General features: G+C 40.1%; 1 protein-coding gene across 1 annotated transcript; it reads left to right on the top strand.

Annotated features, from left to right (window-relative positions):
• On the top strand, window positions 1-26,061 carry LOC124865642 (acidic amino acid decarboxylase GADL1-like). Its single transcript, XM_047360902.1, has 15 exons — window positions 1-84; window positions 13,008-13,156; window positions 13,289-13,415; window positions 14,301-14,391; window positions 14,505-14,614; window positions 14,751-14,866; window positions 17,617-17,696; window positions 18,202-18,256; window positions 18,885-19,001; window positions 19,082-19,146; window positions 20,053-20,134; window positions 21,831-22,030; window positions 24,388-24,439; window positions 24,605-24,694; window positions 25,621-26,061. Exons 1-15 carry the CDS (start codon window positions 66-68, stop codon window positions 25,792-25,794), a joined length of 1,527 nt encoding a protein of 508 aa, XP_047216858.1. The 5' UTR covers window positions 1-65; the 3' UTR covers window positions 25,795-26,061.
• The last annotated feature ends 1,882 nt before the right edge of the window (window positions 26,062-27,943 follow it).

Here is a 27,943-nt window from a genome sequence, read left to right as displayed (position 1 = left end):
TCTTACTGTATGGGTTTGAGCTGCAGGCAACAGAATTCAGCTACATCATATCAATTGAACAAAACATGGAGAAACACATGAATGGTGAGTTCTATGAAACACTTTTTTCATTTACAAAGATTTTTTATTTCAGTTTTTTCTTTTATTTAATCAGTTGATTTTCTTGGCTCGCATCAAAACAGTATCAAATAATGTTGAAATTAAAATCTACTCAAATGTCATAATTAATGAAAATTCACAAAATATAAGCTGCTAAAACGATGTCATATTGCATTTCAAGATTTTTGCAGTTAAATTTGTGGAATCCTGCAAAGGTTTAACTGAATATGGTACACAAAAAAAATCCTTAAATCTTATTATGCAAGTCAGTAGAAAATCCTTTATGTGTTAGCTATGGTATGTGTTAAGTTATGTGTTAGCAAAAGGATTTTACTACAGACCTATATGATAAAATTATCATGTGTTGTAGTGCAAACCATATCAGCTGGCTGCTTCCATCTGTTAGAGACTTGATTACGTCACAAGTCTTATAGATGGATAAGAGCTCGTTTCAAAAAACAACAGAAGTTCTTAGTGTGTCAGTATCAAACAGCTGATACCTTTTCCAGAATTGATGGAATCATAAGCACCTGTATGATTCCTTCAACACACACACACACACACACACACGCACACGCACACGCACACACACACACACACACGTACAAAAATGGCCCTTACACTTTACCAAATGCTACAATACACAAATAAACACCCCAACTGAAGGTGCAAATTAGTGCAAACTCAATGACTGCAGATCACCATGCAGAATAAAAATATGATGCAATACAATCTATTCACAGGGACAAACCATTTATGAAGAAACTATTACAAATGTCATACAGAATAAAAAAAATCCTTAAAGAATAAATCTGAGTCAGAAGAATGTAGTAGGTTTTGTTGGTATTGATGACTGTGAGAACCCAAAATACCTGACTCAAAAGCAAAACTGTTACGGAAACAGAACTCTTTTAAATAATGGCTGCATAATTTATTTAATATTTACTGCACACCTGGTGCAAAGTGAAAGTTACAATGTTGGAACATTGCTAAATATTAAACATGACAACTAAAATGGTTGCCGAACTCTACTGTGAAAACGAAAGAAGTAATATAGAGTAATCAAGAAATAAAGTGTGTGTGTGGGGAGGGGGTCGCGCTGTTGAGCGGGCAATGGAGTAGGACGTGGGCTTTGTAGCTCCTGCCAATTTCGGTAAAAATTCTTATGCCGCTGTGCTTTTCTTTGTAACCCAAGCCTTTTTTTCTACGCTTTTGTATTCTGGACCTGAGTATATACTTTTGCACCACATCGTAATGTCAGGAAGGGGAAAATCTCGCACTATCCAGACGCAACTGAAGCCGTGCTCTCAGGCCTCGGCTTCTGTGCCGCAAGCTCCAGGTGACGAACCCGCCCCAACTCAGATGAATCCGGAGGCCCACTCCCTAAAACTCGAGCTACTGTCTTCCTTGAAAGAAGACATCGCCGGAAATATTAAGAAGGAACTGCAAGAGGTTCTTGGAGATGCGCTGTCATCCATTAAAGCTGAGTTACAAACCGTGAAAATGCAGCTAGTAAGCGACTATGCTGCTACCGAAGCTAAGCTGGGTAAGCTAATGGCTACTGTGGTGGATGTGGAGGAGGCACTTACGGGCTGTACTGATGACATCGCCGGTTTGAAAACAACTCTCAATCTTTCCGGATAACACTGCTAAGGTTGCCCGGGCCTGGGCGGCCTTCAACAAGGTCAAGCAGCTACTCCATGGCATTGAAGGGATCAGGTACAGACCTTTCTACCCAGCGCAGTTGCGCATTACTTACAAGGGAGTTGTGAAGGAGATTTCCGCATCCGTGGACGCCAAACAATACGTTCAGACTTTGATTTCTGGGTGAGCTCCTTCCGTTCTTATTGAGCCCTGGCTGTTGACTGTGATTTTGTAAATACAGGTCCTTCTCAAAATATTAGCATATTGTGATGAAGTTCATTATTTTCCATAATGTCATGATGAAAATTTAACATTCATATATTTTAGATTCATTGCACACTAACTGAAATATTTCAGGTCTTTTATTGTCTTAATACGGATGATTGTGGCATACAGCTCATGAAAACCCAAAATTCCTATCTCACAAAATTAGCATATTTCATCCGACCAATAAAAGAAAAGTGTTTTTAATACAAAAAACGTCAACCTTCAAATAATCATGTACAGTTATGCACTCAATACTTGGTCGGGAATCCTTTTGCAGAAATGACTGCTTCAATGCGGCGTGGCATGGAGGCAATCAGCCTGTGGCACTGCTGAGGTCTTATGGAGGCCCAGGATGCTTTGATAGCGGCCTTTAGCTCATCCAGAGTGTTGGGTCTTGAGTCTCTCAACGTTCTCTTCACAATATCCCACAGATTCTCTATGGGGTTCAGGTCAGGAGAGTTGGCAGGCCAATTGAGCACAGTGATACCATGGTCAGTAAACCATTTACCAGTGGTTTTGGCACTGTGAGTAGGTGCCAGGTCGTGCTGAAAAATGAAATGTTCATCTCCATAAAGCTTTTCAGCAGATGGAAGCATGAAGTGCTCCAAAATCTCCTGATAGCTAACTGCATTGACCCTGCCCTTGATAAAACACAGTGGACCAACACCAGCAGCTGACACGGCACCCCAGACCATCACTGACTGTGGGTACTTGACACTGGACTTCTGGCATTTTGGCATTTCCTTCTCCCCAGTCTTCCTCCAGACTCTGGCACCTTGATTTCCGAATGACATGCAGAATTTGCTTTCATCCGAAAAAAGTACTTTGGACCACTGAGCAACAGTCCAGTGCTGCTTCTCTGTAGCCCAGGTCAGGCAATTCTGCCGCTGTTTCTGGTTCAAAAGTGGCTTGACTTGGGGAATACTGCACCTGTAGCCCATTTCCTGCACACGCCTGTGCATCGTGGCTCTGAATGTTTCTACTCCAGACTCAGTCCACTGCTTCCGCAGGTCCCCCAAGGTCTGGAATCGGCCCTTCTCCACAATCTTCCTCAGGGTCCGGTCACCTCTTCTCGTTGTGCAGCGTTTTCTGCCACACTTTTTCCTTCCCACAGACTTCCCACTGAGGTGCCTTGATACAGCACTCTGGGAACAGCCTATTCGTTCAGAAATTTCTTTCTGTGTTTTACCCTCTTGCTTGATGGTGTCAATAGTGGCCTTCTGGACAGCAGTCAGGTCGGCAGTCTTACCCATGATTGGGGTTTTGAGTGATGAACTAGGCTGGGAGTTTTAAAGGCCTCAGGAATCTTTTGCAGGTGTTTAGAGTTAACTCGTTGATTCAGATGATTAGGTTCATAACTCGTTTAGAGACCCTTTTAATGATATGCTAATTTTATGAAATAGGAATTTTGGGTTTTCATGAGCTGTATGCCAAAATCCTCCGTATTAAGACAATAAAAGACCTGAAATATTTCAGTTAGTGTGCAATAAATCTAAAATATATGAATGTTAAATTTTCATCATTACATTATGGAAAATAATGAACTTTATCACAATATGCTAATATTTTGAGAAGGACCTGTACATAATTCTTTACTTTTATTCAGTCTTGAGGCTTATTTATATCACTTGGATGTTAAAGGTATGATTATTTTGTGTTCGGCAAAATATTAGTAATCCTTGAGAGCCCCTATAAGTTATGATGATATTTAGTATTATCCAGTATATTTCTTCATCGCATAGGTGTTTTGTGGTTCTCAATCAAGTTTGGATGAGGGTTACAATATAAGAAATAGTCTTAAAGTAGTAAAATAATGCACATATTACAACAATTGTGAGGTTGGCAGGAGTTGTTAACCCGTTTTTATATACTTCCGCATCTGTTTGCTTTGCTCTATCTCCGAGTTCACCTGTAAGTGAGAATAACGGTTTTGTATAGCACTGCTGTCTCCACTGTTCTGTGTTTTTATGAAGACTTTGGGTGTTGTTCTGTTATGGGGTTTTGTTTTTGTTTTTGTTTTTTGGTTTGGGGGGTCCATCTCAGCTATTTATGTTTGTTTTATTTATTTTTTATCATTATTTTATTTTCATTTACCGGAATGGCTAACACCACTGTAGATCCTGTTGTGGCAGGACCAGGCACATCTCTTCGTTTCATTAGCTGGAATATCAAGGGCATGGGACACCCGGTCAAAAGATTAAAAGTTTTTTCCCATCTAAAGTGGTTAAAACCATCTGTAGTGTTCTTACAGGAGACTCATCTTCAGATTAAGGATCATAGCAGATTACAATGCCCTTGGATGAGTCAGGTTTTTCATTTAGATTTTAATTCCAAATCAAGGGGGGGTTGCTATTTTGATTAGTAAAACAGTGCCATTTTCGCCCACTGATGTTGTAGCTGATAAAAATGGTAGATATGTGATAGTTGCTGGTATATTGATTCAGAAAAAAGTTCTATTGGTAAACATATATGCTCCAAACATTGATGATGCTGAGTCTGCAAATAGATCTTTGAGCAGCCTTCCGTTTTTGGATTCTCATTTGCTAATTTTGGGGGGTGACTTAAATTGTGTCATTGACCCAGCATTAGATCGATCCAATCCCCGTAATTTAACTAAATCTTTGATGGCTCAAGCGTTCTCTGATTTCGTGATGCGGAGTGGCCTTGTTGACCCGTGGAGATCCTGAAACCCAACCAGTAAACATTTTTCATTTTTTTCTAAGGTGCGCCATTCCTACTCCAGAATTGATTATTTTTTTATCGACCAGACTCTCAATGCACATGTAGTTACCTCTGATTATTTGAGTATAATGATATCAGACCACACACCATTGTTATTAGATATTAAGTTAACTTCCCACAAACGTAGTCGGCCTTTATGGCGGTTTAATTCTCTTTTATTGGCAGATGAAGAATTTTGCAACTTTATTTCTAATGCAATTGATGAGTTTTTGCTGTTTAATAAGAATGACTTTAATTCTCATTCATTGCTATGGGAGACACTTAAGTCCTATCTCTGAGGACAAATAATTTATTACACATCTTTTTCTAATAAAAGACACAACTCAAGGCTAATTTAATTGGCAACTGCCATTGCTAAGCTTGATTAAAGATATGCCATAAATCCCTCATCTGAATTATTTAAAGAGCGTATGGGTGTTCAATCAGAAATTGATATAATTTCTACCAGAGAAGTGGAACGCTTACTATTATATAGTCGAGGTTCATATTATGAATATGGCGACAAGGCTAGTCGTTTATTGGCACATCAGCTACGACATCAGGTCAGCTCTCGAATAATATCTAGTATTCAAAACGCCCAACTGAAATTAATGCCACTTTTAAATCATTTTATTCTTCTTTATATTCATCAGAATTTCCCACAGACAAAAATAAAATGGAAGAATTTCTTCAAAGTCTTTCTATTCCTGTTTTTGATGTGGACACTGCCAGGAGCTTGGATTCTTCACTCAGCCTTGTGGAAGTAATAAATTCAATAAAAGCAATGCAGTCAAATAAAGCCCCTGGTCCTGATGGGTTTCCCATTGAATTTTATCAAAAGTTTATAGAAAAATTGGCACCACTACTATTGGCTATGTTTAACGAATCATTAGAGCACAAGACTTTACCTCCAACGTTGACAAAGCTACTATAGCTTTACTTCACAAAAAAGGCAAAGACCCAACTTTATGTGGTTCTTACAAACCGTTGTCCTTGTTAAATGCTGATGTAAAGATGCTGGCCAAGTTGATTGCTTCTTGTTTGGAGAAAGTCCTGCCCTCAGTTATATTTGAAGAGCAAAACGGCTTTGTCAAAGGACGTCAATTATTTTTCAATATAATCTAGTCAAAGCATTCTTCAGATCTACCCGAAATAGTAATTTCCCTCGACGCTGAAAAAGCATTTGACAGGGTGGAGTGGGAATACTTGTTTGTGGTTTTTAAGAGGTTCGGGTTTGGTGATAAACTTGTTTCCTACACTTGTTGTCTACACATCTCCCAGAGCTAGTGTCCATACCAATGAGATATTCTCCGATTATTTTCCTCTAGGTCGTGGAACACACCAAGGCTGCTCTCTGTCGCCTTTACTTTTCACCATTGCAATTGAGCCTTTGTCAATCGCATTGTGTGCATCCCCCTCATTTGGTGGGATTTTTTGAAATGGTACAGAACACAAATTGTCTTAATATGCAGATGATTTGTTGCTAAATGTATCCAATCCAGCTACTTCTATCCCCATTGTCTATAAATTGAATTTGAAGAAAGATGATTGCTTTCCTATACTGCTGCTTGTGGTCTTCAACACTTTGACTTTCCTTTTCAACTTAGTCCCTCAGGATTTAAGTATCTTGGTATAAATGCCTCAGCTAACTTCTCCCCTCTTATTACAAAAACATTTTCATATATCCACAGCTGGCGTAATCTTCCTCTCTCCCTTTTGGGTAGGATTAATGTCGTCAATATTTTACCTAAATTTCTTTTTTTATTTCAGTCCATTCTTCTTTTTCTGCCAAAATACTTTTTTGATTCCTTGGATAGGTTAATTTGTGGCTTTATTTGGAAAGGGAAACCTCCTCGGGTTCGTAAGATATTACTGCAAAGATGCAAACTCAGCGGAGGACTTGATTTTCAATCATACTATTGGGCTGCTCACATACAAAAAATTTGTTATTGGTTAAAATTGTCCAGTTTGCCTTGGTGCAGATTGGAGCTATCTTCTTGTACTGGGTCCTCATTAGCGGGTCTAATGTTTTCTTCCTTACCTATAAAACCCTCTTTATACACTAATAACCAAGTTGTTCTTAATACGCTGAAAATTTGGTTTCAATTTAGAAGGTGTTTTAAGTTTGTTGCTGCCCCTTGATTAACAACCATTTGTTTCCTCCGTCTCTTTCGGATCCATCTTTTTCAGTTTTGGTATGATAGAGGTATAAAACAAATAAGAAATCTGTACACATCAGGGGTATTTGATAGTTTTGCTAATTTGTCTTCCAAATATAATTTACCTGGTACACATTTGTTTCGTTATCTACAAATGAGGAATTTCGCCTCTAAATGTTTCCCAAATTTCCCTCCTGTTCCCACTGAAAAGCCCTGGGAAAAAATTATTGCATATAATCCGCTTCAGAAAGGCCTGATTTCAAAGATTTATAGTTTTATTCTAACTCTAAGGATTGATTCTAGTGTTAAAATTAAAATTGCATGGGATAATAAGTTGGGAATCCAGCTGAGAGAAGAGCTCTGGGATAACGCCATTGACAGAATTCAATCGACTTCCTCTTGTGCTCGTCTTAGTCTGATTCAATTTAAAGTTGTACATAGTTGTACATAGGGTTCATTTCTCAAACTTTAGGCTTTCTGAGATTTACCTGGACGTTATGGATACATGGGATAAATGCAAAGGCTCTCCATGTCATCTTGGCCATATGTTCTTTTTCTGTCCTAAATTATTTTCAATTATTTCTTATGTTCTTAAAGTAAATTTGCACCCTTGTCCATTTGTGGCCATATTTGGTATCCTCAACTCTACCTTAGCACTAAATTCTGCTCAAAAGGATATTATTGCTTTTTCATCTTTAATCACTAGACTTTCTTTATTGTTGCACTGGAAGTCTGATAAATGTCTTTCAATATCCCTGTGGGTTAAAGATATGATGTTTTCTTTAAAGCTTGAGAAAATTAAATACACTTTACGTGTATCTACACACAGATTTTACCAAAAATGGCAATGTTTTCTTTCCTATTTTTCAAACTTGGAGGTTTTGCCTAACTGAAGGTTCCTGTCAGTGTGATTTTTTTGCTTTTGGTTATGAATATGGGTGTACATATCTGATTAAGTTTTTTTGGGTTGATTATGGTAAGCTGAAATGGGAAGGGGGGGGGGGGTTGGGTTTATCTCAGTAGTCTTATTTTTTAATAAGACTTATTTTGCAAGCAGAATATTGCTTTTGCTCTTGTTTCTGGTGACACAATGTACAAATCACTTAGGAACAATATATCTGTATATTAAAATGATGTAATACTTGCCTTACTAATTGATTAATTAAAGTCGGTTTAATTCAGTTTATTTATAGATCGCTGATTAACAACAAATGTAATCTGATACACTTTACAAAACTAACAGATCAAATTAATATACTGTTAGGTTGAATGTATATATTATCACATATTATCACTCACTTGTATTTCTGTTTGCATTTCTGAGAAGCCTATGCCTTGGAACATTCTGTGTGCAGCTGGCCTCACAAGTAGAATCAGCTGTTTCTGTTCCTGTTTCTGTTCCTGTTTCTGTTCCTGTTTCTGTTTCCACTCTCTGAACTCTGCCTGACATGTCTAGCACCCCTATTTGTAACCTGATATGTCTGTTTACTTTGCTGTATCAAATAAACTCCGTCGGTAATCACACCTCTGTAGTCCACTGCAGATCAGTGTGATTACCCTCGGGGCGAATAGAAAGAGTCTCTGTGTCGTTCCTCTGAGTCTGACTGTTGGTCTGAGCTGATCACTCACTCCACACCCCAACATCTCACATATAGTCATTACAGTCCAATCATGTAGACATAGTCAAATTCAGCTGTTTTGCCTATCTAGGAAAATCCATGAAGTTGCATAGTCATTAACTTTCTATCTATCTCTCCAAAGAATTTAACAAACTTGGATGATAATAAATGTTAATATTAGCCACAGCTAGGACATTTTACCCTATATGCATGCCCGTCTTTGACAATGGGATTTTTTTTTAGAAGTATCAGTTTAGATTGTTGGCACCAATTCAGTTGTGCAGTAATTTTATGTTTTGTTCCACCACAACTTTATATACAGTCATATTTAATAAATTAGAATATGTATCCAAGATGGCGCCGCAGATGGTCGCCTCGGCGTGTTGGTGCGCATTGTTTTGTTTTGTTTTTTGCTTTAAAAAGGTCTTCTGTGATGGTACCCGGAGCTCTCTCACCAGAGAAGAACTCATGAACATCAGGGCTACTACACCAGAGGAGTTATTTCCCACTTTTCTGCCTACTGCTCTGGAATTTTTGGACATTCTGGTCAAAGGTGCACTCACCTTTGTTCACGCGGTGAAACGCCGGAAGAGAGGGAAAAGGGCTGGGGTGCTGGTACATCTTCGCCAGCGTGGACTACGAACACCGTTACCTGGAATATTTCTCTCTAACGTGCGCTCACTTCCCAACAAAATTGAGGAACTACAACTGTTGTTGGGGAAAAACAGGGACTTTTATTCATCGGCAGTTTTGTGAAAGAGGCCAAACGACTGTACTCTGAGAAGCTCCAAAATCAGTTCTCAGCCAACGACTCTGCGTCTGTCTGGAAAGGGCTCAAGCAAATCACCAACGACAAGCCGAAAGCCCCCCACTCCATCAACGCAACATTTTTAACACCTCACTGGAGACATGTCATGTGCCAGCCTGCTTCAAGTCCTCCACCATCGTCCCTGTTCCCAAGAAGCCAAGGACCACAGGGCTTAATGACTTCAGACCCGTCGCCCTGACCTCTGTGGTGATGAAGTCCTTTGAGCGCCTTGTGCTCTCACACCTAAAAGACATCACCGACCCCATCCTGGACCCCCTGCAGTTTGCCTACAGAGCCAACAGGTCTGTAGATGATGCAGTCAACCTAGCCCTTCACTTCATCCTCCGGCACCTGGACTCCACAGGAACCTATGCCAGGATCCTGTTTGTGGATTTCAGCTCTGCCTTCAACACCATCATCCCAGTTCTGCTACAGGAGAAAATCTCCCAGCTGAGTATGCCCGACTCCACCTGCAGGTGGATCACTGACTTCCTGTCTGACAGGAAGCAGCGCGTGAGGCTGGGGAAGCACGTCTCTGACTCCCTGACCATCAGCACAGGTTACCCCCAAGGCTGTGTTTTCTCTCCTCTGCTCTTCTCCCTGTACACCAACAGCTGCACCTCCAGTCACCAGTCTGTCAAGCTTCTGAAGTTTGCGGACGACACCACCCTGATCGGACTCATCTCTGATGGTGACGAGTCCGCGTACAGATGGGAGGTGGACCATCTGATGGACTGGTGCAGCCAGAACAACCTTGAGCTCAACGCTCTAAAGACAGTGGAGATGGTTGTGGACTTCAGGCAGAACCCAGCCCCACCTGCCCCCATCACCCTCTGTGACTCCACAATTGACACTGTGGAATCCTTCCGCTTCCTGGGAACCATCATCTCCCAGGATCTCAAGTGGGAGCCAAACATCAGCTCCCTCATCAAGAAAGCCCAGCAGAGGATGTTCTTCCTGTGGCAGCTGAAGAAATTCAACCTGCCAAAGACTATGATGGTGCACTTCTACACAGCCATCATTGAGTCCATCCTCACCTCCTCCATCACCATCTGGTACGCCGCTGCTACAGCCAAGGATAAGGGCAGGCTGCAGCGTGTCATTCGGTCTGCTGAGAAGGTGATTGGCTGCAGTCTACTGTCGCTCCAGGAACAGTACACCTCCGGGACCCTGAAGCGGGCAGGGAAGATTCTGGCTGATCCCTCCCACCCTGGTCACAGACTCTTTGAGACTCTCCCCTCTGGCAGGAGGCTGCAGTCCATCCGGACCAAAACCTCACGCCACAAGAACAGTTTTTTCCCATCTGCCACCAGCCTGGTTAACAAAGCCCGGAAACCACCCTGACACTCTCCCTTTCCCCCACACCCCCCCTGTTTTTGCTGACAGGACACCTGTAACCTGTAACTCTATGCGTTACATTAACGTTCAGCATGGACTCCTGCTTTACTTGCACTGCCATACTTGCACAATGATCACCTGCACTGTTGTATTGCTCTTGCATCTTATACTGCTCTATATTTACTCTCACTCACTTAAAACTGTGCACATATATTTATATTATATTGTAGATATGTTTATACTGTTTAATTTGTATTGTATTGCACCGACTACACCAAAACAAATTCCTTGTATGTCCAAAAACGTACTTGGCAATAAAGCTTTTCTGATTCTGATTCTGATTCTGATGTATTCCGATTAGGCTAATTTGTCAGATTAAAAGTACTCATGCTTTTACTTGTCGTCTTCCGTTTATCTGGCACTGGGGCACAAGGGCATCAGTCTAAGCAGAGATGCCCAGACTTCCCTCTCCCCAGACACCTCCTCCACCTCCTCTGGGGGAAGCCTGAGGCGTTCCCAGGCCACCCAAGTGACATAGTCTCTCCAGCATGTTCTGGGTCCTCCCCTGGGCCTCCTCCTGGTTGAACGTGTCTGGAACACTTCCCGGGGGAGACGTCTTCCTTGTGAAGGGAGATCACCACCTCGATCTGCCAGTCCAGAGGAACTGTCCCCAACCGCCATGCAATGTTGAGCCACGACAGCCCCACAACACCCAGAGACTTTAGGACTCAGGGTGGATCTCATCCACCTCTAAAGCTTTGCTATCGCAGAGCTTTTTGACCACCTCTGTGACTTCAGCATGGGTGATGAACGAGTCCAACTCTGAGCTCCCAGTCTGCTTCCACCAGGTGAGGCATGATGACAGGATTGAAGAGATCTTCAAAGTACGCCTTCCACTGCCCAATAATGCCCCCCATGCAGGTCAGCAGCTCTCCACCCACACTGTAAACAATGTTGGTGAAGCACTGCTTCCCTTTCCTGACACGCCAGACAGTTTGCCAGAAATGCTTTGAGGCCAATTAGTAGTCTTCCATGGCTTCAACAAACTTCTCCCAGGCCTGAGTGTTTGCCTCTGCCACAGCCCGGGCCACGGCACACTTAGTCTCACGGTACCCGTCAGCTACCTCAGGAGTCCCACAAGCCAGCCAGAACTAAGAGGACTCCTTCTTCAGCTTGACGGCATCTCTTACTGCTGGTGTCCACCACAGGGTTCGGGGATTGCTGCCGTGACAGGCACTGCAGACCTTACAGCGACAACTATGGGTGGCAACATTGACATAGAGGTGGAGAACATAGTCTACTTGTACCCTATGTCCCCAACTTCCGTCTGAATCTTGTAAAAGCTCTCCTGAAGATGGGAGTTCCTCCCATTCCTCCCAATCACACCCCTCCAGGTGTCATTGTCGTTTCCCATGTTGGCGTTAAAGTCCCAGAATGACGGAGTTCCCGAGAGGGGCACTGTCCAGCATCCAACAGGGATGCCAAGAAGGCCAGGTACTCCACACTGCTGCTCAGACCATAAGCCAAAACAAGAGTCAGAGACCTCTGCCCAACCCAAAGGTGCAGGGTGTGACCCACTAATCCCCCGGGATAAACCCCAACACTAGATGGCTGATCTGGAAAGCAACAAGCAAACCCACCCCAGCCTGCCGTCTCTCCCCGCGGGTCACTCCAGAGTAGAAGAGAGTCAGTCCTCTGTTAAGTAGCTGGGTTTCAGAGCCCACGCTGTGCGTGGAGGTGAGCATGACTATTTCTAGTCGATATTTCTCGCCTTCCCACACAAGCTAAGACTCCTTCCTCCTGAGCAAGGTGACATTCAACGTTCCTAGAGCAAGTTTAGGTATTCAGAGATTGGGTCTTCGAGGTCTCCGCCTTTGACTTCTGCCCGATCCTCTCATCACCGGTCCCTCATGGATCCCTGCAGATGGTGGGTGCACTGGGAGATGGCCTTGCGGTTCTTTAATGAATTGACAATCTGTCCAGGGTGTACACGGCCTCTCACTTAATGACTGCTGGAGATAGGCAATAAATCCCTGCAACTCTGCATGGATAGATAAATTTGAAACATCTGTTTTTCAGTGTATGAGATTACACTGCTTATTTTATCTCTGTGTGCAACAATTGTTTGGTTGTAAGTCTAAACTTTGTAAAATTAGTGATAATGACCTGCAGCAACACACCACTGTTTGGATCAGTGACTTTCACATGATGTCCAATGTTTGAATAACATCAGATCTGATCAGTAGCAGGCCCAATACTGATACTGGATCAATTGGCTGATCCAGAATCAGTAGTATTTACTACCTTTGATTACATAAATTTACTAGAATTTGGCTGTGATTTATTTTAAAGGCCAAATCACTGTAGGAGAGTTGATAAATCCAGAAAAATGCTATTTGAGTGCTGCTGTGGACATGGAGGCAGCAGAGAACTTCATACAACAAGCCATGGACATGATTATTCAAGAGGCAGTGAAAAAAGGAACAAACGTCAAAGAAAAGGTAAAACTAAATCCTTGCTGCTCCTTAGCAATTTGTTGCTGTGTACAGTGGCTACACTATAAAATATAAAAAGCATTCATGTTTGTTGACATTTAACTTCTTTGACAGTAACATCTTGCCTTTGTTGAACAGGTTTGTGAGTGGCGCTCCCCCGAGCAGCTAAAAGAGCTGTTGGATCTTGAGCTGAAAGATACAGGAGAGTCTGAGTCCAAGATACTGCAGTGCTGCAAGGACGCCATCAGATACAGCGTCAAAACTAGTAAGTATTCTGAACTGAATGAAATTGTTTTATCATTTCATGCATTTAATAACATAAACATCAGGATAAAACTGAATCGAATATCTTGGGTTATTTTTATTTTGGCACTAGTGGCCTTTATTTTTTTGTAATTTAAAGGTAGGCAGACAAGATGTGGGGTGAAGAGAGGGGGAAGACATGCAGCACAGGTTGCCGGGGTCAGGACTCAAACCAGGGACAGCTGTGTTGAGGACTGAAGCCTCGGTATATGGGTCGACCGCTCTACCACTACCCACCATGCCCTATCCTGGCTTTTTACAGACTCCAAAATTACTTTGATCAATATATCTTAAAGTTAAAGTCAAAGCACTCAAATTCATTTATGGGATTGGGTTGATTATACGGTACATTTCCAATGATGATGGAGGAAAAGGCTGAAACCTCCTCCTCCTTGTTGGGTTTTACAGCTGCGCTACATCTACACTAAACTTATCATGGGTTAGGTCTTTGTCAGCCATTCACTGGGCATGGTTAAGCACTGAGCTAAGGCAAGTGAGGTCTGCAGTGCATTAGATGTTTTATTGGGTTCTTTAGCAACCTGACAAAAAAAAACACTGTGGGAGAAAACAAGCAAATACTTTTTTACAGCATTGCACAGGCAAAAAGTAATTTAGAAGGATAGCCTTTGGACATTTTGGATTCACTGAGTACACATGGTGATACTGTATGGTGGTCAGTCTGAAAAACAAAGTTCTGGTATACTAGGTCACTAGTTGGTCACTAGTCGCCACATTAGTTTGGTGTTTCAGACTTAGAGACATGTCTGCAAAATGTGCCAAATCCCTCAGTAAGCTTCACCAGAACACTACAAATACATTTAATTGAAGCTCATTTCAATCTCAATAGGTCATCCTCGTTTCTTCAACCAGCTGTTTGCAGGGATGGAGCCTCATTCTATGGTGGCAAGTTTCATTACTGAGGCAATAAAAACCAGCCTGTGAGTGATTTAGCATAATGTTAGGTCTCACTATCAATGCTTGATTCTTTTCACATACTTAGCTGACCCTGGCATTATTTCATGACATTCAGTGAATATATCACTTCCATCAGGTACACATATGAGGTGGCCCCAGTCTTCACTCTGATGGAGGATGTTGTGCTGAGAACGATGATGGAGCTGATTGGATGGGAGGACGGGGGAGATGGACTCTTTAATCCAGGTGCACACGTCAGCATTTTTTCTGTCATATATTGAATCATAATAATTTGAGTTTTGGCATGAAGAAAGGTCTTTAAATTAATTTCTATTCCTTTTTTGATGAAAGCTAATCTTCCTGGGTGTATTTTTTCCTCCAGGTGGTTCAATGTCCAACATGTATGCTGTAAACTTAGCACGGTATAGTTACTGTCCAGATTTCAAAGAGAATGGAATCTACTCTTCTTCACGACTGGTCATGCTAACATCTCAGGAGGTATGATTTTACAGAAACTTTATACTTTAAAAAATGTATGCTTTAGATTATATTTGTTTTACTTCACATACATTGCAGCACTATCAACCTAATACTACTAATACTGCCACCTCAGTACTTTTGTCATTACCTCTCCATGTGGTTTCATAGGCAAATACAGTTAAAAACAGATATTTACACACTGGAAAAAAGTCAACTTTTTTTCCTCACTGTCAGACATTAAAACAAAGTAAATTTTCCTGTCTGACGTCAGGTAGCATCACCAAAACTGTTTTTGCTTGCTAAATGCCAGTGAAAATTGTATTACTTTCTTTAAGTCATAAGTTTGAATTCACTAAAGGCTCAGTTATAATCATGCTTCAGGGAGTCCTGGAGACCGTAGATGGCAGGAGAGCGTGCCGTAGGCATTTATACTTGACACTGAGGTTGATGCACTATTCTTCAAAAACACAGGGGGCAGTATGCTACATAACCAGTGAAAATGTAATTAAAGAGAGACGAGACGCTTGACGTCACACACCAAAAATGGCTGCGTGCAATGTCAAAAATATTATTTCTTATCAACTCATATTATGTTTCTTTTACCTTTTGTTATTTGTTGTTTTTCTTTTCTGTTACTCTCCCTTCTGTTCATGAAGAAGTGATTCATTTGTGCGTGAAAAGTTTGCACCTTCAACATCGTTAATTCTGTGTGTAACACAGTGCGCAGTCCGCCAAGTTACAGAAACTCACAGGTGCACGACCAGGTGAAATTAATGCACACGCACACAACTAACAGCTGCCAACCAGTTTTAAACCATAAGAAGATGAAGATATCAACAATAACAAGGGTGGATTGCAGAGTACTTGTGGTGCTGACTATTTTTAATATTATGACGGTTTAACAACGAAGCGCTTATTTTGTAAGCTGAAAGTGTTTTTGCATGTTGTTGAGTTTGAAAGAACATACCGCCTACTAGTGCCATGGCGGAGCAATTACACAATTTTCATTTCTCTACTGTTGCCGTGTGAACAAAGATTGTAATTAAAACGTTGTCATGTAGACGTGTAAACAGGGCCTAAGACTACTCTCCCTTTAAACAGTTAGGGAAAGGACAGATGATGATGTCATGGCTCTGTAAGTATGTGATTGACCTTCAACATTTGAGTTTAAATAGAAACACATCTGCAGATGTATTTTAAGACAACATTTTAAACACACTGCTTCCTTGTGTGACATCATGGGAAATCAAAAGAAATCCTCTAAGATATCAGAACTGTCGAACTCCACGATTCTGGTTTATCCTTAGACACAATTGCCTGAATGTTCCACGTTCATCTATTCAAATATTTATATAAACTTTTAGACACAATAGGACTGTTCAGACATCAAAATGGTCAGGATGGAGATGGGTTATGTGTCCTTGAGATTACATTCAATTCACCCCCACACCAAAAGTAAAAGACTTAAGATACTGGTTGAAGCTGGTAAGAAAGAGTCCTTATTCACAGTAAAACAAGTCCTGTACTGAGAGGCGCTGAAAGGCCACTCAAGTATGAAAGTAGCCATTACTCCAAAACCAACACAGTAAGCCAAATTACGGTTCTTGATTTTTGGAAACATGCTCTGTGGTTTGATAAAACAAAAATTTAAGTGTTTGTACCTGTCCAGGGTGTACCCCGCCTCTCGCCCATAGACTGCTGGAGATAGGCACCAGCTCCCCCGCGACCCACTACGGAAGAAGCGGTGTCGAAAATGACTGACTGACTGACTGACTGAAGTGGTTGTTCGTAATGGCCATCATAACATTTAGAGTAAAAATTTTTGCAAGCCCAAGAATATCTTCCCAACCGGAAGTACGGAGGTGGCAGCATCAAATTATTTAAGTAATTTGATGAAGGATCGACCAGTGCATTTCACAAAATAAATAGCGTCATGAGAAAAGCATATTATGTGGAAATATCAGAGCAGCCTGGAAGTTAAACCTTGGGCGGAAATAGTTTTTTGGAGTAGAAAGTGACCCTAATCATACCACCAAATTAGTTATTGATATTGTTACTGGTATTGTTCATACAGAAAAATTTGAATTCGGAGCTAAGAAAATGTATAAGCAAGGTTTCCTACAAACCTGGTTCAGTTCTACCAGTTCTGTCTGGAAAAATGGGCCAAAAAGACTTGCTAAATCAACTGGCCCACCTGTTGAAATTTGCTTTAAAAGATTAAGATTACTAAAGAAATGAAACATTTGAAGACATTTTAATGAATAAAAAGTACTAATTTCAACTGATATCCTAAAGTAGCAAAATTGTCAGCTGAAAACTGCTAAAGAAAAACTGCCAACTAATCTGCGTGAAGTGAAGTTTTAGATGTTGTTGAACAAGTGAACTGAACTTTCAATAAGTGAACTGGAGAAACAAGGGTGAGAAAAGTAGTTTACATAGTGAAGACATAACTTGAACCAAACTATGAAGCAAAAGTATATAGAATTATATAGCTCAAAACATCTTTTATATTTCGGATTCTTCTAAATAGCCCCCCTTTGCGCTGATTGCTGCTTTGCACAGCCCTGGCATTCTCTCAATGTGTTTCATAAGATATGGTTTTCCAAAAGTCTTAAAGGAGTTTTCAGAGATAGGAATAAAAATAAAGACAAACCACTGAATGAGAAGGTGTGCCCAAACGTTTGACTGGTAGTGTATATGAGAGTTATTCAGTTGTCCTTTTGCCAATTTAAAAGGATTTAATCTCTAAACTGTATCATATTTTTCAGGCTCATTACTCCATCTCTAAAGCTGCAGCTTTGCTGGGACTTGGCACTAAAAATGTCTATGTTGTGCCTTCTGATTACAGGTAAGCTCTTCCTGACCCTCTTTACCCTCTTTTAAGTGTTGGTTCTTACTCTGTTTTGTCACAGAATGATCTTTAAAGACAAAAACAAAGTTAAAATAGCCTGATTATGTTGATTTTCAGTTAATATTAAAATGTGTGTGATTCTCTGAAACATTCAAGTGTGACACAAAACGAACACAGAAGAAATATGTAAGGGAGTAAATACTTTTACATGGCACTGTAAAACAAAACACAAGCTAAATAGAGGTGTAGTTCACCTAAATGTGCTTATTGTACAAAACAGTCTTACTTTCTTTAAGTAATGTTAGGACAATGTTATTTGTTCCAATGTGCAGTAGGCTGATTATTTTACTGTCAGACAAGGAAGCTTGCTCCTGGTAAAATAGTGTTAGTTTTTTTAGACTTGTCTTTTAGACAAGTCACGACAATGACAAAGGAAAAAACATTGTCTTAAAAGTACGGCCTCATATATTTTATCATACACTAAATGTTCCTTGTATTTTAGGGGAAAGATGATCCCATCTGCTCTTGAAGAAAAAATACAGCTGGCAAAACGTGAGGTGAGGCTTCTGCTTATTTAGGGTTTATTTATTGTGATTATTTTATATGTGCTGGGTGTCAATACTGAGTATTTTTAACATACACTACCGGTCAATGGTCAATGATACACTTTCTCACATGATGAGTCTCTTTATTTTCAAGACTATTTTCACTGTAGATTCTTACCAAAGGCAACAAAACTGAATAAATACACATGGAATTATACTGTAAACACAAAGTGTGAAATAACATTTCAATTTTTATATTTTAGATTCTTCCAAATAGCCACCCTTTGCTTTGATTACTGCTTTGCTCTCTTGGTATTCTCTCCATGAGCTCCATGAGGTGGTCACCTGGAATGGTTTTCCAAAAAGTCTTGAAATAACTTCCCAGAGGTTCAGTGAGAGACGGTTAAAGGTTAATATTTCAGCAAAGGGCTGCTACTTTAAGAAATATAAAATATAAAATGCAATTTTTCGAGTGCTACTTAATGCCATATGTGTTCATTCACTGTTTTGATGCCTTCTGTGAGAATCTACGTACAATGTAAATAGTCATAAACATAAAGAAAACCATTAAATGAGAAAGGCGTTCTAAAACTTGTGACCGGTAGTGTATGTGCATGTCGGCACGTATGTCCTTCTTCAGGGTGCAGTTCCTTTCTTCGTCAATGTCACAGCTGGAACAACAGTGTTTGGCGCCTTTGATCCTATTGAAGAGATTGCCGACATCTGCGAGAAGCACAACCTGTGGCTGCATGTGGATGTGAGCTGCTTTACTGGTTTACTTCCCGGGGCCTGTATAGCAGATTACATCATCATTATTTTTCGTTTTATTTTCCTCAGGCATGCTGGGGTGGAGGTGCTCTCATGTCTAAGAAGCACAAGCACTTATTAAACGGCATCCAAAGGTGAGCACCTTTGGGTATAGAAGTCCATAGGGTCACATGAATGTCACAAGTGTCATTGGATGTCTTTGTGGTTTCTCACTCCGGATCTCTCCAGAGTTGTGGGAGAAACACTCTTGAAGCAACTAAGTTAAACTGATGCACATGTAGTCTGTGGAGAAAAACAAGACAAAAGGTTTTTTAGGAATTTAAACAGAAGTAGACAAACATGCAAACTGTACGCTGCACACAAAAGTAATGGGTGCAATACGTAAAATAGAATGTATATATTTATTTCAACCACCCTGTTTCAAATTCAGAGAGAATCCAAAACAGTCACTATTGTAGATGAAGCCATCTGTTGCTGGCGTGAGCTCCATTCCTTCTAGGTTTTACTTGTAAAGATTCTAAACGCAGGCTTACGACGAGAGTTTAACTCGTTATTGCTCACTTTAGAGGACATTTTGCCATTTAAGCATGCAGATTAGATCACGAAAGCATGATCGGGTCTTAAAAATTATCATATCCTGAAGGTTTTGGGACTCAGGGACAAAATCTTGATTGAAACAGATCTAAACTCAAGATGAAGGCATTTTTGAAAAGCCTTGGTGTAACTAAATGTATGTAAAAGGCCAGATCTGAGGTGTTGGTATGCATTACACAGCATATTATGTAATTTTTACTATTATGTTTTGTAGGTCAAATGTATAACTTATAGCTGTATCTCAAATTAACTATTTAAAACTTTTTGTGAGCCAAAATTGATTTTTTTAACTTTACTGGCATCAGTGGATTTCTTACCTGCGTCAGTGGCGACTCAAAATAATTTAAACTTTCATTTACATGAAACGACTGGAATTTTAAATTGATTTTGACGGTTAAAATTTTGATTTTAAATCTGCTGACTATGTATCTGTTGTCCCTGATAAGAGTCAATTCTGTTGCCTGGAACCTTCACAAAATGTTGATGGCTACCCTGCAGTGCTCAGCTTTCCTGGTCCGAGACAAGACTGTAAGAAAGCACATTTATTACCTCATATATATAAAAAAAAGGAAATTCAACAGTGGAGCCAATAACCTGCATTTATTTGTTGCAGTAACATTCTACACTGCTCAAACAAATAAAGGGAACACTCAAATAACACATCCTAGATCTGAATCAATTAAATATTCTCATTGAATACTTTGTTCTGTACAAAGTTGAATGTGCTGACAACAAAACCACACAAAAATCATCAATGGAAATCAAATTTATTAACCAATGGAGGCCTGGATTTGGAGTCACACACAAACTTAAAGTGGAAAAACACACTAGAGGCTGATCCAACTTTGATGTAATGTCCTTAAAACAAGTCAAAATGAGGCTCAGTATTGTGTGTGACCTCCACGTGTCTGTATGACCTCCCTGGTCATGCTCCTGATGAGACAGCGGATGGTCTCCTGAGGGATCTCCTCCCAGACCTGGACTAAAGCATCCTCCAACTCCTGGACAGTCTGTGGTGCAACGTGACGTTGGTAGATGGAGCGAGACATGATGTCCCAGATGTGCTCAATCAGATTCAGGTCTGGGGAACAGGCGGGCCAGTCCATAGCTTCAATGTCTTCATCTTGCAGGAACTGCTGACACACTCCAGCCACATGAGGTCTAGCATTGTCCTGCATCAGGAGGAACCCAGGACCAACCGCACCAGCATATGGTCTCACAAGGTGTCTGAGAATCTCATCTCGGTACCTAATGGCAGTCAGGCTACCTCTGGCGAGCACATGGAGGGCCATACGGCCCTCCAAAGAAATGCCACCCCACACCATTACTGACCCACTGCCAAACCGGTCATGCTGAAGGATGTTGCAGGCAGCAGATCGCTCTCCACGGTGTCTCCAGACTAGGTCACGTCTGTCATATGTGCTCAGTGTGAACCTGCTTTCATCTGTGAAGAGCACAGGGCGCCAGTAGCGAATTTGCCAATCCTGGTGTTCTCTGGCAAATGCCAAGCGTCCTGCACGGTGTCATACCATCCTCATGGAGTCAGTTTCTAACCGTTTGTGCAGACACATGCACATTTGTGGCCTGCTGGAGATCATTTTGCAGGGCTCTGGCAGTGCTCCTCCTGTTCCTCCTTGCAGAAAGGCAGAGGTAGCAGTCCTGCTGCTGGGTTGTTGCCCTCCTACGGCCTCCTCCACGTCTCCTGGTGTACTGGCCTGTCTCCTGGTAGCGCCTCCAGGCTCTGGACACTACGCTGACAGACAGCAAACCTTCTTGCCACAGCTCGCATTGATGTGCCATCCTGGATGAGCTGCACTACCTGAGCCACTTGTGTGGGTTGTAGAGTCCGTCTCGTGCTACCACGAGTGTGAAAGCACCACCAACATTCAAAAGTGACCAAAACATCAGCCAGAAAGCTTAGGTACTGAGAAGTGGTCTGTGGTCCCCACCTGGAGAACCACTCCTTTATTGAGTGTCTTGATAATCACCAAAGATTTCCCCCTGTTGTCTTTTTCATTTGCACAACAACATGTGAAATTGATTGTCAATCAGTGTTGCTTCCTAAGTGGACAGTTTGATTTCACAGAAGTTTGATTTACTTGGAGTTATATTATGTTGTTTAAGTGTTTCCTTTATTTTTTTGAGCAGTGTATTTTATCTCCCTAGGATTCTTCTATTATTTTGGGGATTAGTCTTTAAGCTCTTTCTTTTTCCTTCTTACTAGTGTCTCCTCCAGCGCTGCCACTGTGCGGGGGCTACATACCTCTTCCAGCAGGACAAGTTCTACGATGTGAGCTACGACACTGGGGACAAGTCGGTCCAGTGCAGCAGGAAACCAGACGCTTTCAAGTTCTGGCTCATGTGGAAAGCTGTGGGGACCAAAGAGTTGGGGCGTAGGGTGGACAGAGCCCTTGCCATGGCCAAGTGAGTCCTGAAAAGGGGAGTTTGGGATGGTTCCTTAAAAAAGTTCTGCAAAAGTAACAGTCAAAAGAAAAAACCTTGCTGGGAGGATTAATTTGCTAATCTATTGGATATAACAAAAATGTGTAAAGAAACTAATGGCCAAATTCATAAATCTATTTGTAAATGCAAAATTTGTACAAACTGTATAAATTGTGAGACTACACGCAAAATCTTCTCTTGAACTGGCACTACTGAGCAAACAGCATCTTTCTGTGCTGATGCCCACATTTAAACGAGGTTGTGAAAAATTTTATATTTTTTGTCACTCATTTCAGAAAGTGAAATTCATATTTTATAGATTCCTTGTTGTTTTTTTTATTTTTGTTTATTATGGCTCACAGTTAATGAAAACACATAATTCAATGTCTAAAAAAATGTAATGCTTTGAAAAAGTTAAACATTGCAAACTCATGGTGGCACACCCTAATAAGCTAATTAACTCAAACCATATGCAATCATTTTCTGAGCTTAATGGTATCTTAGTCTTAGTATCTGTTGTATCCAAGGATATTTATAGAAATTTGAGTGGAAGGAAAAAGTATAGCAGGAAAAGGTACATTTGGAAAAGGGATAACCGCAGGATTGTTAAGCAAAATCCATTTATGAATTTGGGGCAGCTTCGCAAGGAGTGGACTGAGGCTGGAGTCGCCGCATCAAGAGCCACTACACATAGACGAATCCTACACATTTGTTACAAATGTCAAGCCTCTCCTGAACCAGAGACGTCAAAAGCGTCTTACCTGGGCTAAGAGGAAATACAACTGGGCTTTTGTTAAGTGGTTCAAGGTCATATTTTCTGATGAAAGTAAAGTTTTCATTTTGTTAGGATATGAAGAGTCTGGAGGAAGAGTGGAGAGGCACAGAATCCACATTGCTTGAAGTCCAGTGTGAAGATACCACAATCAGAGATTGGAGTGTCATGTCATCTGCTGTTGTTGGTCCACTGTTCACAGTCAACTCAGCCATGTACAAGGAAATGATAGAGGACTTCCTACTTTGTTCTGCTGATAAGCTTTATGGAAATGATTTGATTTTCCAGCAGGACTTGGCACCTGCCCACATTGATATAGGTACCAAAAACTGGTTCAATGACCTTCATGTTACTGTGCTTGATTGGCCAGCAAACTCGCTTGACCTGAACCCCATAGAGAATTCATACAATACTGTCAAAAGGAAGATGAGACACCAGACCCAGCAATGGAGATGACTTGAAGGTCGCTATCAAGGCAACATGGGCTTCCAGTACACCTCAGCAGAACCACAGGCTGATGTCCTCTATGTCAGGCAGCACTGATGCAGTAATTCATGCAAACGGAGGCCCAACAAAGTATTGAGTGCATAGAAATGATCATGTTTTTCAGAAGCCTGACGTTTCTGTTTTAAATTTCCTTTTTTATTGATCTTATGTAATAATCAAATTTTCTTAGGCACTGAATTTGGTGTTTTCATTATCTGTTGGCCATATTCAAAATCACAAGAAATAAAGGCTTATTGAGTGACATTTACAGGATGTAAGGCTTCACAGTTGTGATTTTCTTTATCCTGATATTGTTTCACGTTGGTATGTTATATTTGTGTAGACATCTTATTATCATTTTACTCTCTAATACATTTCTATTTGCAATCAGTTATTTTTCAATTTTTTTCTCCAAATCAATTAGATAAGGCATGTAACATTCTAGTGTCTTTTCATCCTGCAGACTCACTTTTTAGATTTTGAAACACCTTACAGACTTATTTTCTCCATTTAGACGTTCTTGATGTTTTTAGGAGTGCCTCAGTGCAACACCTGGAATTCCAAGTTAATGCAAATAAAAAAGCGAAAAGATTTTCCTTCACTGGCTGAGAACTAAAACCTGATGCAGAAATACTTGCAATAAATGAGAAGATTACTAAAAATCTTCTCATTTATTGAATAAGATTCATTCTGAGTTACTGGAATAAAATTTATTTATTTCAGTAATTCAGTTCACTTAGTGAAACACATTCTATAGATTAAATACACACAAGCTGATGTTATCAAGGTGTTATTTTTGTTAATTTTGATGATTTTCTGTTCACAGCTAATGAAAATACAACATTTAATTTCTTAAAAGATTAGAATATTATCAGACCAATTAAAAAGAAAAAAACACTTTAATACAGAAATGTGTCTTAATAAAAACTCACTTAAAGGTTTAATAATTCCTGAAGATACTTTTAATCTGACGAACGAACCTAATCCGAATGCATATTCTACTTCATTGATTATGCCTGTAGTATCTGTGCCCAAATATTTGATTTGTGACTAATTCTAATTATAAATCTTTTTCATGCAGGTATCTTGCACAAGAGATCAAAAAAAGAGAAGGATTCAGATTGGTAATAGAGGTGCGTTTTATTTTAATTTTTTTTTAACCAAAACAGGCATAATTCCAGATTAATCACTGATCTTCTTTGGTAGTTGTTTGTAAAAGCAATTCTGTGATGTTTATTAGATCAGCAACTTGTATCATGTTTTAAATATTCCTTTTTGAAAAAAAATTCTACTTACAGCCTGAGTTTGCAAACGTTTGCTTCTGGTACATTCCCCCAAGTTTGAGGAACGTTCCGGACTGCCCCGAGCTGTGGAAAAAGCTACACGCTGTAAGAAGTCTTTCTGATAAATTGGCATGTGAAGATTATTTTAGCTTCAGCATCTTCACTTCCTTTAATCCTTGCAACATGTTGGTGAACAGTGAATTATTGAGCAGAGCATGCTTTTTAGTACACATGCAGCTGCAGTTTAGATGGTTAAACATAACAACCCCTTTTACTAATGTCTCAGGACCATGTTGCCAAAGCTGGAGAAACATGTTGTTTTGCATCAGTCTGCAGTAGTTGGGGTCAATGAAAACTTCCAGTTGGCACAAAAATCTGTTAGTCAAGAGAGGTAGAATACATTTATTTTATAAATTCATAAATTCTACATGTTTATTTGCACAATCCATCCCGAAGATTATGTTGTTGCTTGGTAAGATACAAATCTGTGGCAAGTTTAGACTAAAGCTAAAACTGAAAGTAATTCTAAAACCCACTTTTAACCTCACATGAAAAAAGTGCAAACTCTCAACATGAGTATAACAAAAGATGCAGTCAACACTATCCACATCATATTCACTTGTGGGGTACTCTTTAATTTCAGCTCTTCTGTTTAATGGGGGAGTGGAACAGAAAAACAGCATGTAATATCTTCTATTACTGCCACTTACTGATATGTTTATGTCTCAAACTGCCGCTCTCACGAGAGTTTTCACAGGGGTTTGATGCGTACAGTGGGCTTTAGTTGCTTGATAAATCCTGTGGTCTTTGATTTCCCAGCAAGTTAAGAATGTAATCCCCAGTCTTTCAGTTGTGAAACAGAAATCTGCTGAAACCCATCTGTAAAGACTGAAAGCCGTTTAGTGTTAACACAACTTCAGTCATGAAACAAGAATCTGCTGAAACTAGTCTGATAAAGAGTAAACATCCGTAAATCAGTAGAGACTGTGAAAGAACATTGAACAAAAAGCTAATCTCACTTTCACCTGCAGGTGGCGCCAGTAGTTAAGGAGCGCATGATGAAGTCGGGTAGCATGATGATTGGATATCAGAAGCATGGGGACAAGGCAAACTTTTTCCGGATGGTGGTCATCAGCCCTCAGGTGAACAGGCAAGATTTGGACTTTGTCCTGGATGAGATACACAGTCTGGGAAGGGACTTGTGAACTGGGACGTGTTTCCATCAAGATTCTTTATCCATGTGCTGTAGATGGACTTGAAAGGTACTTTCTGGCAACTAAAGGAATCAACAGAAATGGTAGTTGTAACAACAGTCTGTACCACTTGGAGAAATCCTGCAAAGACATCTGGTGATCTGTACATGTACAATAATTGTTCTACTTGTTATGTATACAAAAGCAACCGATAAGCCAAAATGTATGCAAATATTTTGTCACTCAAAAAAAAAAATATTAAACACACTTTTAATTGTCTAGGCTATAAATTTGATAAAATGTTTACATGTTTGATTATTCTGTATGCAAATTGAACTGCACTCCTTTCTTTTGATGTTTATTGTTGTGTGTATTTATTTCCATTATTTATTGTGCTAATATTATTAACTGTAGTAGTAATAGTTATTGTGAAATAATGATCGGTTTGGCTTTTAGCAACTATTAATAATTATTAACAAAATCATTAGCAAAGTTTGAATATTTAGTTTTAGCCAAACGACTTTAAGTAATCATAATAACGATCATAAAAATAACAATAATATATTTTATTTAAAAGCACCTTTCAGACACTTAAAAGCCAACATACAATTAAATCAAATATTAAGTTACAAAGTACAAAAACAAATCAAAGATTAAAATAGAAAATTCACCTGAGTAAATTAAGAAGGATGGGCTAATCTAAAGACATGGGTTTTCAAACCAGTTTTGAACAGTGAGAGAGGTAAAGTTTTGTAGGTCAGGGGGCAGAGAGTTCCAGAGTTGTCTGAAGGCGCATTCTCTTTGTAAACAAACTTAAAAAGCTTCCAGCAGGGGGAACCTCTACTTGCATTTTATTAATGTGCTAAACTTAAACTGTAAGAAATTTATGTGTTTTTTGTTCCTGTTAAGGCTTGCGAGATATAGGACCCCAGAATGCAGACGAGCAGGCAGCGTGATGGTAAGTGCAAAAAGGTTTAATAAAAAAACTCACTCACAGCAGGAGGCAGGAACAAAACAACAAAAGGGCAGGTGAGACAGTCATGGCATGATCAAAAAAAAAACAAGACTTGGTTTGAGAAATGTTTCCGCGATGACTAACTGAACAGGTGTGTATATATGGAGTGAAAACCAGGTGGAGCAAGGAGACAGATTAACTTGGAGCAGGTGAACCGAATAAACTAATTGACAGACCGAACAAAACGTGGCTGCGGCAAAAACAGAGACTCTAATATACAAACAAAACCAAACTTGACAAAACATGAACAAGACTAAAACATAACCAGAAAAATAATAAACAGTAGCATGATTCAAAACTTGAGCAGTGAAAAACCTATAAGGAAAAAACCCGAAACCAAAAACCAAACAGCCCCAAATCATAACAGTTCCCCTAACATTATACTTGTTCAAGTTTTAATTCAATTAAATTCAGTTTATTTATTTAGCACCAATTCACAACAAATGTTGCCTTAAGCCACTTTGCAAAGAAAAAAGGTCAATCTAATCCAATCACACAGACATATTTCAAGTCAAGTACATCCATTGTAAATTGATCCTAGTTATCCAACAGTGCAGTCCAATTCAGTTTATTATTCAAACTGGTTAAAAGGTTTTCTATCTAAGGAAACCCAGCAGATTCCATTCACTCCTCCTGGATGAGCATGTAGTGACGGTGGACAGTTGCTTACCTTGTGTTGTTGACTTTGCAGCAATCCCTCATACTGAACACACATGTATGACACAATGTCTGAGATGGACACAGTGAGGGTTTGAACCAGCAACTCACTGGTTCTGGACGGACCCCTACCACCGTTCCCACCGTCATCCCCACCATGCAGCGACAGCAGAAAGGAAAATGTCCCTTTAACAAGAGGAAACTTTATGGGAAGTTGTAGATTTGACGCTATTGGTTAGCTTGTTGGAGTGTGCAGAGCAAGATGGAAATGAATGACTGTGTAAATAAAGATATAAGGAAAAGAAAGGATGCCAAAATAGACTTTGAAAAACAAAACATATACAAACCACTTTATTAGGTACACCTTGCTAGTACTACATTGGACCTCCTCTGCCTTCAGAACTACCTTTTATTATTTGTGGTATACATTAATCAAAGTGTTGGAAACATTATTCAGAGATTTTGGATCATATTGACACAAAAGCAACA

Source organism: Girardinichthys multiradiatus, chromosome 3, assembly GCF_021462225.1.
Source record: "Girardinichthys multiradiatus isolate DD_20200921_A chromosome 3, DD_fGirMul_XY1, whole genome shotgun sequence".
Classification (NCBI taxonomy): domain Eukaryota; kingdom Metazoa; phylum Chordata; class Actinopteri; order Cyprinodontiformes; family Goodeidae; genus Girardinichthys; species Girardinichthys multiradiatus.
The sequence above is the reverse complement of the archived record's forward strand: the minus strand, read 5'-3'. Positions and strand labels throughout refer to the sequence as shown.

Coding starts and splice junctions, on each gene's coding strand:
- LOC124865642 (XM_047360902.1), top strand. Junction 14,392..14,504: donor GAGGCAATAAAAACCAGCCT/GTGAGTGATTTA, acceptor CACTTCCATCAG/GTACACATATGAGGTGGCCC. Junction 19,147..20,052: donor TTATTAAACGGCATCCAAAG/GTGAGCACCTTT, acceptor GTCCCTGATAAG/AGTCAATTCTGTTGCCTGGA.